This window comes from Pelophylax lessonae (genome assembly GCF_965119305.1).
Source record: "Pelophylax lessonae genome assembly, chromosome: 9".
NCBI classification, from domain to species: domain Eukaryota; kingdom Metazoa; phylum Chordata; class Amphibia; order Anura; family Ranidae; genus Pelophylax; species Pelophylax lessonae.
The window spans coordinates 270,887,738-270,901,836 of record NC_138776.1 but is presented as its reverse complement, the minus strand read 5'-3'; the positions used below and the strand labels follow the sequence as shown (position 1 = coordinate 270,901,836).

Sequence of the window (14,099 nt, the reverse complement as noted above, 5' to 3'; positions counted from 1 at the left end):
AGATTCTGTTCACTGTACCCCACAAAGATTGTGTTCACTGCACCCTAAAAGGATGTTGTTCACTGCACCCCACAAAGATTGTGTTCACTGCACCCTAAAAGGATGTTGTTCACTGCACCCCAAAAAGATTGTGTTCACTGTACCCCCCCAAAGATTGTGTTCACTGCACCCCACAAAGATTGTGTTCACTGCACCCCAAAAAGATTGTGTTCACTGTACCCCCCCAAAGATTGTGTTCACTGCACCCCACAAAGGATTTTGTTCACTGCACCCCAAAAAGATTGTGTTCACTGCACCCCAAAAAGGATTTTGATCACTGCACCCCAAAAAGGATGTTGTTCACTGCACCCCAAAAATGATTTTGTTCACTCCACCCCAAAAAGATTGTGTTCACTGCACCCCACAAAGATTGTGTTCACTGCACCCCAAAAAGATTGTGTTCACTGTACCCCCCAAAGATTGTGTTCACTGCACCCCACAAAGATTCTGTTCACTGTACCCCACAAAGATTGTGTTCACTGCACCCCAAAAAGATTGTGTTCACTGCACCCCAAAAAGGATGTTGTTCACTGCACCCCAAAAAGGATGTTGTTCACTCCACCCCAAAAAGATTGTGTTCACTGCACCCCACAAAGATTGTGTTCACTGCACCCCAAAAAGATTGTGTTCACTGCACCCCAAAAATGATTTTGTTCACTGCACCCCAAAAAGGATTTTGTTCACTGCACCCCAAAAAGGATGTTGTTCACTCCACCCCAAAAAGATTGTGTTCACTGCACCCCAAAAAGATTGTGTTCACTGCACCCCACAAAGGATTTTGTTCACTGCACCCCAAAAAGATTGTGTTCACTGCACCCCAAAAAGGATGTTGTTCACTGCACCCCAAAAAGGATTTTGTTCACTGCACCCCAAAAAGATTGTGTTCACTGCACCCCACAAAGGATTTTGTTCACTGCACCCCACAAAGATTGTGTTCACTGCACACCAAAAAGGATTGTGTTCACTGCACCCCAAAAAGATTTTGTTCACTGCACCCCAAAAAGATTGTGTTCACTGCAGCCCAAAAAGATTGTGTTCACTGCAGCTCACACACAGAAAAATGGATGTGGATCACTGACACCTGCCTATCTCCAATCCCACACCACACAGCAATATCGATTGTAGTTTGTAGAACACAGTTTCCCTAAAATTCAGCAGACTCTGTCCCTAACAGGATTGAGAAGAGATCGTAGATCAGGATTGAGTGCAGATTCACCCCACCCCCCACACAGCAATATCGATTGTAGTTTGTAGAAGACACTGACCCTATAATTCAGCAGACTCTATCCCTAAAATGCCTACAACTCGCCCTGCCTAAACACTCCGACCTGTCCCTCAATTCTATCCGGACACAAATGGTTTTTTCCTGCCTATCTTTCCCTAATCAGCAGCCAGCACATTGATGTGTGCTCTGTCCCTGATATAAGCAGCATAATGACGCCGCTGCGGCTGCCTCGAACTTATAAAGACTTGGTCACATGCTTCAGACGGCCAATCACAGCTACTAAGACATTTGCAGGCATGGCTGGGATGGCTTAAGGCACACCAGTTAAACGATTGTTGATTGGCTGTTGAAAGCCCGCCATGAAAAGAGCGCCAAAGCATGCAAAACCCGGAAATAAAACGACCGAACACGGATTTTTACCCGAACATACAGTAAAGTGTCCGTGTCCGTGTTCGGGTACAAAAAATCCAATTATTCGGTACGAACACGAATAATACAGTCCGTGTTCGCTCAACACTAGTCCCTGCACACACCCTGATATTATGGGTTCCCTCTCACACCCCAGGGAAAAGTGTGTCCCCCCTGGATCTCCCCTTCCTTAAGTGAACATTTGCTCGTAGATTTCCACTTTCTTCAGTGAACAATTGTTCCCCGATCTCCCCTTCCTTCATTGAACAATTATTGTTGGATCTCAACTTTCTTCAGTGAACGTTTGCCACTGGGTATCCCCTTCCCTCAGTGAACTCTCGCTCCTGGATCTCCCCTTTCTTCAGGGAAAATTTGCTTCTAGATTTCCCCTTCCTTCAGTGAACATTCGCTTCTATATCTCCCCTTCCCTCAGTGAACATTCGCTCCTAGATCTCCACTTTCTTCAATGAACATTTGCTTTTGGATGTTCCCTTCCTTCAGTGAACATTTGCTCCTGGATCTGCCCTTCTTTCAGTAAACATTCACTCCTGGATCCCCCCCTTCCTTCATTAAACACTCACTCCTTAATTATGGAGACATTATAGGTTCATCAGAAGACAGGAGAGACATCAGAGGTCCATCAGCTTTATCAGAGGACCAAAAAGACATCAAAGGTCAATCAGCTTTACCAGAGGACAGGAGAGACATCAGAGGTCCATCAGCTTCATTAGAGGACAGGGGAGACATCAGAGGTCCATCAGCTTCATCAGAGGACAGGTAGGACATCAGAGTTCCATCAACTTCATTGGAGGACAGGAGAAGCATCAGAGGTCCATCAACTTCATTAGAGGACAGGGGAGACATCAGAGGTCCATCAGCTTCATCAGAGGACAGGTAGGACATCAGAGTTCCATCAACTTCATTGGAGGACAGGAGAAGCATCAGAGGTCCATCAACTTCATTGGAGGACAGGGGAGACATCAGAGGTCCATCAGCTTCATCAGAGGACAGGGGAGACAACAGAGGTCCATCAGCTTCATCAGAGGACAGGGGAGACATTAGAGGTCCATCAGCTTCATCAGAGGACAGGGGAGACATCAGAGGTCCATCAGCTTCATCAGAGGACAGGGGAGACAACAGAGGTCCATCAGCTTCATCAGAGGACAGGGGAGACAACAGAGGTCCATCAGCTTCATCAGAGGACAGGGGAGACATTAGAGGTCCATCAGCTTCATCAGAGGACAGGGGAAACATCAGAGGTTCAACAGCTTCATTGACCATCAGGGGAGACATCAGAGGTCCATCAGCTTCATCAGAGGACAGGGGAGACATCAGAGGTCCATCAGCTTCATCAGAGGACAGTGGAGACATCAGAGGTCCATCAGCTTTATTGTTGGACAGGGGAGACATTAGAGGTTTATCAGAGGACAGGAGAGACATCAGAGGTCCATCAGCTTTATCAGAGGACAGGGGAGACATTAGAGTTTCATCAGCTTCATTGGCGGACAGGGGAGACATTAGAGGTTCATCAGCTTCATCAGAGGACAGGGGATACATCAGAGGTCCATCAGCTTCATTGACCATCAGGGGAGACATCAGAGGTCCATCAGCTTCATCAGAGGACAGGGGAGACATTCGAGTTTCATCAACTTCATCAGAGGACAGGGGATACATCAGAGGTTCAACAGCTTCATTGACCATCAGGGGAGACATCAGAGGTCCATCAGCTTCATTGGTTGACAGGGGAGACATTATAGGTTTATCAGAGGACAGGAGAGACATCAGAGGTCCATCAGCTTCATCATAGGACAGGGGAGACATTGGAGTTTCATCAGCTTCATTGGCGGACAGGGGAGACATCAGAGGTCCATCAGATTCATTGACCAACAGGGGAGACATCAGAGGTCAATCAGATTCATTGACCAACAGGGGAGACATCAGAGGTCAATCAGCTTCAATGGTGGACAGGGGAGACATTAGAGGTTTATCAGAGGACAGGGGAGACATCAGAGGTCCATCAGATTCATCGGAGGACAGGGGAGACATTAGAGGTCCATCAGCTTCTTTAGAGGACAGGGGAGACATTAGAGGTCCATCAGCTTCATAAGAGGACAGGGGAGACATTAGAGGTCCATCAGCTTCAATGGTGGACAGGGGAGACATTAGAGGTCCATCAGCTTCATCGGAGGACAGGGGAGACATTAGAGGTCCATCAGCTTCTTTAGAGGACAGGGGAGACATTAGAGGTCCATCAGCTTCATAAGAGGACAGGGGAGACATTAGAGGTCCATCAGCTTCATCGGAGGACAGGGGAGACATTAGAGGTCCATCAGCTTCTTTAGAGGACAGGGGAGACATTAGAAGTCCAGCAGATTCATCAGAGAACAGAAGAGACATTAGAGATGTATCAACTTCATCGGAGGACAGGGGAGACATCATCTGCTGAGAAACAGAAAGGGAAATGGGTGCTAATAGGCTGCAGGGGATCTGCTGAGACATAGAAAGAAAAATGGGTGCTAATAAACTGCAGGAGATTTGCTGAGACGAAGAAAGGGAAGTGGGTGCTTATAGGCTGCATGAGATCCGCCGAGAGTATAAAAAGGAAATGGGTGCTTATAGGCTGAAGGAGATCTCCTGAGGCATAGTTGTTTTTTTTGTTTTTCTCAGCAGATCTCCTGCAGTCTATTAGCATCTATTTCCTCTGTTGAGGATACAATGTGGGCGGGATTATCACATGGCAGTAAAAAAAGGACATATACAGTAGAAGATTTTTTTTGACTTGCGGATTGGAACACAAGCTTGGCCTAGGTTCCTCCTTAGCTCTGAGGTATGAAGATGAGGAGGAGCCGGGAGGGGGGGGGGGGAGATTGACGCACCACAACCATAAGATTTGCTTTAGGTGAAGGTGAAGAAGTTTAGGATTTGTTCTGGGATGAAAAATTCGGGAGAGAGATGCGAAATTTTTGCTAGTAGGGGAATGATTAAGGGGGGGTATTTGTTCTAGGAGAGGGGAATTGATCTGGGAGAGGTGATTTCAGTGGGGGATGGGGGATTTTTTTGGGGGGAATTCTGGCTTGCATAGAGGGAGTTTATTCTTAGAAGTAAGCGTGAAGATTAGTGCTTGATTTTAATTTTTGTTTTCTGGGGGAGGTGGTGCAGTTGTGAATTTTTGCCCTGGGCGCTGGATGACCTCTGCTGACCCGTGTACAGTACATACACCCATAGCACAAGACCGCGTTCACACTACATGTTTCTCTGGGCTGCATTCCCTCTGAGCTCCACAAGGTGGTGATCTCACTTCTACCCAGACAGGAAGTCTCTATGGAAGACAGGAAGTGATGTCAGGTATAAATAGGAAGTTCCGGGGGAGAGGTTAGTCGGGAGGAAGTAGAGAGGAGACGTTACTAGAAGTGGCAGTGGAGGAGGTAATGAGATCTTATTTTCTATTTACACCCAGTAACCCCCCCACGTCATGTCCGTCCTCTTCCTCCATAGTCACTGTGACCTCTTTTATCTCCAGCAGATGATGATACACACATATATAGTGTGGAAACCTAGATTACCCCTTCAGGGTCAGAACATTCCTCCACTTACGGGGCTGGAACATTCTCTTTATTTTGGAGATTTGTCACCTTTCCCACCAATCACCTTCTCACCTCATCCGTCTATACTAACTGATTATAATATATCATGGGATGGCTTTCATTTTTAGCAGTGGATTTATGATGCATACTTTTGTATTTTTATAAGCTTTATGTAGATATATTAAGGGGCAATACCTATTCCTGATGTCTGTGAAGGTCCAACACAAGGGATGTGTCTGGATGGTGACTGTATCATTGTGTGTGTCAGGTTCCTATAAGGTGTCAGGATGTCACTGTCTATTTCTCCATGGAGGAGTGGGAGTATTTAGAAGGACACAAGGATCTCTACAAGGACGCCATGATGGAGAATCAGCCGCCCCTCACATCACCGGGTAAGAGGAGACTTTATTGTAAAGGAGAGAGCAGTACGGAGGATCCACCTAGATCCCCCATCATCTGATAAACACATAGAAACAATGTATTCAGTCAGTGTGTGTGTTTCCTACAGATGGATCCAGTAATGGGAACCCACCAGAGAGATGTCCCCGTCCTCTGTATTCCCGGGATTCCACACAGGAAGGTCACACCATCCCCCACCATCATCAGGTAGATGATTGACCATTATTGGTAGGTATAATTATTACACAGCATGTTTGTTACAATGTATTTTTTTTATATCTTTCAGAGTGGAACCCTCCGGGATAGTAACGTTGTTTGTAAAGAAGAGTACAAAGAGGAAGATGAGTATGGAGTGATTGAGGAGTTTTCAGAAGAACACAAATATATAATTGTGCCACCTAATACCAGGAACCCACCAGAGAGATGTCCCCATCCTCTGTATTCCCGGGATTCCACACAGGAAGGTCACACCATCCCTCACTGTTACAAGGTTAGTGGGATGGAGTATCTAGAACACGGACTGGTGGAGATGATGTGTATATTTTGTTTGTAAGCTCATATTTCACAGATGATATTCTCTAATTTTCTTGGTTTAGAGTGGAGATCCAATCGATATAGAATTTGAGGTTAAAGCAGAAGAAGAGACGTATGTGAGGGATGATCAGCAGTCTATGGAGGAGGATGGAATAACGGGGACATTTATAGAGAAGGACCCTCTGTATTCCCGGGATTCCACACAGGAAGGTCACACCATCCCCCACCATCATCAGGTAGATGAGGAACAATCACTGATAGTATCATTAGGATCTGTACATTATCTGCATTGTTACCATTGATGTCATTTTTATTATATATTCAGAGTGGAAACCTGAGAGATTCTAAAGTTGAGGTTAAATCAGAAGAAGAAGAGACGTATGTGAGGGATGATCAGCAGTCTATGGAGGAGGATGGAATAACGGGGACATTTATAGAGGAGGACACTCCTACAGAGATCAGCACAGGTGGGTCATTAAAGCCTCGTACACACGAGTAGAAATTTGGCCAGGAAATTTCGTCCGACGACCGATCTGCCGATCTTCGGCTTGTTAGTATGATGCTTCCGACAACCAACTCCGACTTTTCGGCCGAAAAAATCCTGGTGTGCAGGCTATATAATTTTTGTCGACCGTCAAAACACGTCCGATTTTCATCTCATTAGTACAGATTTTGATGGGGAAAAATCTTAGGAGCAAGACTGGGCATGCTCAGAGATGAAAGAACACATAGAAAGCAATCCAACACATGACATCACTTCTGAAGTAGAATTCTGTAGTGCGGGAAAATTTGTGTGCAGTCTAGAGCACATTCCAACCAACAGACACCACCCTGGACAAAAGACAGACGACCGGTCGGCAGAATTTCGTTGCGTGTGTACGAGGCTTAACACTAAATACATTCCTCCACCCATACTGCTCACTGATTGGTCCAGAGTAGGGCGGGGACTGGGTGATATTAGCCTGTAATCCCCTGGTCACTTTCCTGAGCTGTGTCCCAGTCCTGTATTCCTGTATTTCTCTCGGATAATCTTCCTTCTCTGTGCTGCAGACACAATTTATGTCTCTATAATTAAAGAGGACTGAAGGGGTCCACAAGAGATTCCTCGAGGAGGAACAATCCGGTATATGAAAATGAATTGAAAAACTTTATTAGAAAATACAGATACTGAAAATGACTCCTCCCACCATTGGAAATATTAAAATATGACAACGTTGTCACCGCTGCAACAGACACGCATCCATCCCCACACCTACACCTAGATCCCTCGGTCTGGTAATACAAAGTTCCGTGCTGTGTATGGTGAGCCATAAGCTTGGTATGCGGCAACTTAAAGGGATGGAGTTGAGCCAGTAGGTGGTGGATACCCGTGGGTAAAGGCTGTGTGCAGTAATGGAGGAATGAATAATGCTGGGTGGAGGTGGGTGCAGGTAGATATGGAGGATAATACCAGTTCAGATAATCTCAACCACTCCCCGACCTCCGTTCTGTCTCTCTGGGGAGCGATTGTGGGTGGCCAGCAGACATCACATCCGCCAGACCTGCTGATTGGCTCCCCCACTGACTGATCAGCGGGCACGCACTTCCGACTCCCCTGCAGGCTATTGCACAAAACAACGTACACGTACGTCGTTTCGCACAACAGAGCTAACTTGCCGCAGTATACGTACTGCTGACGTTCAGCAAGTGTTTGAAGGGACGGAGTTGAGCCAGTAGGTGGTGGATACCCGTGAGTAAAGGCTGTGTGCAGTAATGGAGGAATGAATAATGTTGGGTAGAGGTGGGTGCGTGTAGATATGGACGATAATACCAGTACAGATAATCTCACCACTCCCCGACAGCATAGATGGATCCACCGAGATCCTCCGCGATCAGCCTCCAAGGCACCTCGCTCAACGCTTCCACACACCTTCAATTATCCTGGTTAATTCCTGGGATAGGTGGTAGGAAGGTGTCATGCGTCAGGCGAGCTTCTTCAAAACGCGCCAGATTGACGTCATCGCGTCTCGTCTGTGATGCTTTTGACACAGACAGGCGTCAATAGACTCGGCTTTCCGCTTCGATCGACGCTTCCACACACCTTCAATTATCCCGGTTAATCCCTGGGGCGGAAAGCCAGGTCTGTTAACTCCTGTCTGTGTCAAAGCATCACAGACGCAATGACATCATACAGACGCAATAACGTCATTTTGGCGCGTTTTGAAGAAGCTCGTCTTGACGCATGACACCTACCTACCACCTATCCCAGGGATTAACCGGGATAATTGAAGGTCTGTGGAAGCATCAATCGAGGTGTCTTGGAGGCTGATCCCGGAGGATCTTGGTGGATCCATCTGTGCTGTTGGGGAGTGGTGAGATTATCTAAACTGGTATTATCCTCCATAGCTACCTGCACCCACCTCCACCCAGCATTATTCATTCCTCCATTACTGCACACGGCCTTTACCCACGGGTGTCCACCACCTACTGGCTCAACTCCGTCCCTTTAAGTTACAGCATGCCGAGCTTATGGCTCACCATACACCGCACGGAACTTTGTATTACCAGACCGAGGATCTAATTACGCTCCATCAACTATGTGGATTCTGTCCACATGGCTTCAGCTCCCATGGTTTGGATTCTGATTTGATTTCCCCAGCAGAACCGCTATTGTGGACTGGAGGAATATCTTCCATCCCTTTCACCGAACTGCCTCTCCGAAAATCTTCTGATCAAGATCTAGGTGTAGGTGTGGGGATGGATGCGTGTCTGTCGCAGCTGTCTGTCTGTCTGGGGTGACAACGTTGTCATATTTTAATATTTGCAATGGTGGGAGGAGTCATTTTCAGCATCTGTATTTTCTAATAGAGTTTTTCAATACATTTTCATATACCGGATTGTTCCTCCTTGACGAATCTCTTCTGGAACTTCAGTCCTCTTTAATTATATGCTGTTATTAGTCTAGAATCAGGGATCTTCAAACTATGGCCCTCCAGCTTTTGGGGGAATTACATGTCCCATGAGGCATTGTACAACTCTGACATTCACAGACATGACTAGGCATGATGGGAATTGTAGTTCCTGAACTACTGGAGGGCCATAGTTTGGAAACTCTTGGTCTGGAGGATCACACTCTCCTTTCCTTTGCATTTGAACAGTGACGGCTTACTAAAAGTTTAGGTTTATTTGGAATGATCTTATTCCCCCTATACATATTATCGAGGTGCAGCTCAGTTAGCTATTTATACTTTTTGGTTAATTAATTTATGTCTCTAGACTGGATTTATGGAGATTCTGGGGTTCAGCTGGCAACAAAATGTTTATATTCACCATAGGCGTTGCTTGACCTAGACACCTGGGGTATGTACCTTGGGTCTTCTGCCCCATGCCCGGGTCTAGCATGATCTCTGACAGAACAATTCTCCCGGGGTTACTTGCTCTGTTATTTGCTGGCTGTGCCGGGTGGAGGGATATGTCTGTATAGTCTCACACCCAAGTCACCGAGTGCAGTCTCAGGAGATGGGAGGCAGCGGTGTGGAACCTCTGCAACTGATTACTGAACACAAATATTATGAGTCCTGACCCCTGCACTATATACTCTATGTTGTACATTACATACTCCTGACCCCTGCACTATATACTCTATGCTGTACATTACAAAGTGCTGACCCCCTGCACTATATACTCTATGTTGTACATTACATACTCCTGACCCCTGCACTATATACTCTATGTCAGGGATCCTCAAACTACGGCCCTCCAGCTGTTGCGGAACTACACATCCCATGAGGCATAGTAAAACTCTGACATTCACAGACGTGACTAGACATGATGGGAATTGTAGTTCCTGAACAACTGGAGGGCCATAGTTTGAAGACCCCTGCTCTATGTTGTACATTACATACTCCTGACCCCAGCACTGTATACTCTATGTCGTACATTACATACTCCTGATCCCTGCACTATATACTCTATGTTGTACGTTACATACTCCAGACCCCTGCACTATATACTCTATGTTGTACATTACATACTCCTGACCCCTGCACTATGTACTCTATGTTGTACATTACATACTCCTGACCCCTACACTATATACTCTATGTTGTACATTACATACTCCTGACTTCTGCTCTCTCCCCTCTACCCACTGCTATATATACACATAATATGGATTCTCTTTTGTTACACCCATTTCCTACCAGCTGGACATTTTATATCTGATGATCTGATTGGAGGACAGACTTTTACATGGTGATAATAATGTGATAACATCCTCCAACTTTGGAACCTTAAACAGAAAGTGATAATGAGGGAGGAGTCAGTAACCCAATGATGGTGGTCTTCAGTATCAGTCCAGTCTTCCTCTTGGTTGTTCTCCCCCATCCTCACTCTCTGACCTCTGGTGGGGCTCAGCCCCGCTGTTATTCATGACTAAATCATGGACTAAATAAGGAAGTGCGGGACTTCTTGTGTTGGGAAGATGGCAATGAGTGATAGAGGGGGAGGGGACACTCGTCCTATAATCCCCTCATCACTGTCACTCCTATAAAAGACAGTTCTCGTTGTTTCCTCACTCTCTGACTAAGGTCCATGAATAAAGAAATGAACTGGTAGGAGATCAGAGGACCCATTTACTAGTTACCTTGAGGGGGGAATTGTAAGATCCTCAGAGACAAAGCTGCCTGATGTGGGCGGAGTCCTGGTTTAGGGGAACCAATCTGCTGATGTCTAGTAATAATCTTTGTATTTCTTTTTTAGTAGATGGACGGGAGATGAGGAAAACCTCAGAGGATTGTCTCACTTTGTCTCCAGACTGTAAAGTAGAAGATGAGGACATCACACAGTATAGTCCAGGACAAAACCCGGCTACCTCAAATGTCCATCCGGCACCACACAGTGTAGATGGACCATCGTATTCCTCTTATCCTGAGGAACCTCAGACTGTGAGGGACAGTGCCGGACCATCGTATTCCTCTTATCCTGAGGAACCTCAGACTGTGAGGGACAGTGTGGGACCATCGTATTCCTCTTATCCTGAGGAACCCCAGACTGTGAGGGACAGTGCCGGACCATCATATTCCTCTTATCCTGAGCAACCTCAGACTGTGAGGGACGGTGCCGGACCATCGTATTCCTCTTATCCTGAGGAACCTCAGACTGTGAGGGACAGTGCCGGACCATCATATTCCTCTTATCCTGAGGAACCTCAGACTGTGAGGGACGGTGCCGGACCATCGTATTCCTCTTATCCTGAGGAACCTCAGACTGTGAGGGACAGTGCCGGACCATCGTATTCCTCTTATCCTGAGGAACCTCAGACTGTGAGGGACAGTGCGGGACCATCGTATTCCTCTTATCCTGAGGAACCTCAGACTGTGAGGGACGGTGGCGGACCATCGTATTCCTCTTATCCTGAGGAACCACAGACTGTGAGGGACAGTTCCGTTCTTCCAACACCTAAGATGTTTCCCTCTCCTGAGTGTGGGAAATATTTTTCACAGAAGTTCCATCTTCACAAACATCAGAAATCTCACATGGGGGAGAAGCCACATTCCTGTCCTGAGTGCGGGAAATGTTTCTGTACTAAATCCAAACTCAATATTCACAAAAGGTCGCACACAGAAGAGAAACTATATTGCTGCCCTGAGTGCGGCAAATGTTTTCATTCTTTATCCGGTCTTATTAAGCATAAAAGATCTCACACAGGTGAGAAGCCTTATCTCTGCCCTGAGTGTGGGAAATGTTTTACATTTAAATCAGTTCTTCTCTTCCATCAGAGGTCTCACACGGGAGAAAAGACGTATTCCTGTCCTGAGTGTGGAAAATGTTTTTCGAGGAAGTCCCATCTTTACACACATCAGAGATCTCACACAGGGGAGAAGCCGTATTCCTGTGCTGAGTGCGGGAAATGTTTTTCAGAGAAGTGCAGTCTTACTACACATCACAGATTGCACACGGGGGAGAAGCCGTATTCCTGTGCTGAGTGTGGGAAATGTTTTTCAGAGAAGTGCAGTCTTACTACACATTACAGATTGCACACGGGGGAGAAGCCGTATTCCTGTGCAGAGTGCGGGAAATGTTTTTCACAGAAATCCAATTTTACAATACACCAGAGGTCTCACACGGGAGAAAAGCCGTATTCCTGTCCTGAGTGCGGAAAGTGTTTCAATTTAAAATACCATATGAATGTGCATAAAAGTACTCACACGGGTGAAAAGCCGTATTGCTGTGCTGAGTGCGGAAAATGTTTTTTGAGGAAGTCCCATCTTTACATACATCAGAGATCTCACACAGGGGAGAAGCCGTATACCTGTGCTGAGTGCGGGAAATGTTTTTCAGAGAAGTGCAGTCTTACTACACATCACAGAGTGCATACGGGGGAGAAGCCGTATTCCTGTGCAGAGTGCGGGAAATGTTTTTCTAGAAAATCCAATCTTTCCAGACATCAGATATCTCACACAGGGGAGAAGCCGTTTTCCTGTCCTGAGTGCAGGAAATGTTTTGCATTCCAGTCCAGTCTTTACACACATCAGAGGTCTCATACGGGGGAGAAGCCGTATTCCTGTTCCGAGTGCGGGAAATGTTTTTCACAGAAGTCCCATCTTAACAAACATCAAAGATCTCACTCGAGGGAGAAGCCGTATTCCTGTCCTGAGTGCGGGAAATATTTTTCTTTGAAATCCTATCTATACAGACATCAGAGATTGCACACGAAGGAGAAGCCACTTTCCTGTCCTGAGGGCGGGAATTGTCAGTCACAGAAGTCCTCTGTTTACAGTCATCTGAGATTGGACACGGAGGAGAATGAACTTTCCTGGTCTGAGTGAGGGAAATGTTCCTCACTGAAGTCCTGTCTTCCTGTACATCAGGGGTCCCACACAACCCTGGAGGTGTATTAGTGCCTTGAGTGTGGGAAATGTCTTCTATATGAATGTTGGTGGACATGTGGGGAAGAAGCACACCCTGATATACACCTCAGATATACTCCATGGCTGATCTTCATCATGTAAGAAACCCTTCATAAGGAGATCAGAGATCACCAAAGACATGGATGAAGTGTTGTCCTGTGTCGGCCATTGATAGCAGGAGAAAAATAAAAATGGAGTCATTACCTTTCATTGGCTGAGTGCATTTTGAGTGGGAAGATTTCACAAACATCTAGGGTTTTTTTATTTTTTTTTATTTAAACAAATTGTTGAACGAATGTGACACGCATTCGTCCGGTCATGACAAATATTGGATCATCGGCTCCATCTAGTGGCAATAATCTTGCACTGTGATGTTAATACTGGATTTTGGCCTCTAGATGGGGCTGACAGTCATAGGAAATCTCTGCGTTCATTTAAATATGGCCTAAAATTTGTCACGACTGGGCAAATGCTTGTTACATTCGTTCAACAAATGTTCTATAAATAGACCCGTTAGTTACCTTCGTCAGGCGTGGTTCACTACAAATATCTGAGATCATCCTCATACACTGATGTGTTTAGTAGATATTGAAGGATTTATGTTAATTAAACCAACCATTGACTTAAAATGGAATATATAGCATTTGGGCACTAGATGTCGTCAGTGAATGGACCAGGCTGCGTAGGGAATGGGTTAATTCGCCTAGTCCTGGTTTGCGGGATGTTTGAGCTTCAGCCGGCCCACCTGTGGTATAAATTGGGGGAAGGTTGAGGCCATTCTTCCGCTGCCGATTTCCCACTGCGTTCTGTAGTCCATCACCACCACCGAGGGTACCGGACTGCTACCAGGAATGGACTTTGTCACTATGGACTCTCACCTTTAGAAGGAATGCCTGGGCCACCAATCAGTTAGACTAGGGGTCATGGACCTGAATTAGCATTATAAGACTTTCAGTAAAGCCTGCTGAACTTTCCTTGAGCCTGGTCTGAAGTTATTTAAGGGGTGCATATTGGTTCTAG

The 14,099-nt window shown here is 46.0% G+C and overlaps 2 protein-coding genes across 2 annotated transcripts in view; one reads left to right on the top strand and one right to left on the bottom strand.

Annotated features, from left to right (window-relative positions):
• Positions 1-14,099, bottom strand: part of LOC309564057 (uncharacterized protein) — a gene marked incomplete at its 5' end in the record, with an annotated part of 455,352 nt that overhangs the window by 24,554 nt on the left and 416,699 nt on the right. The window lies entirely within an intron of this gene.
• Positions 1-14,099, top strand: part of LOC309564465 (uncharacterized protein) — a gene marked incomplete at both ends in the record, with an annotated part of 1,172,539 nt that overhangs the window by 1,152,563 nt on the left and 5,877 nt on the right. The window contains 1 exon segment of the mRNA XM_082269095.1: positions 12,521-12,826. Coding sequence (XP_082125221.1) covers positions 12,521-12,826 — 306 coding nt within the window.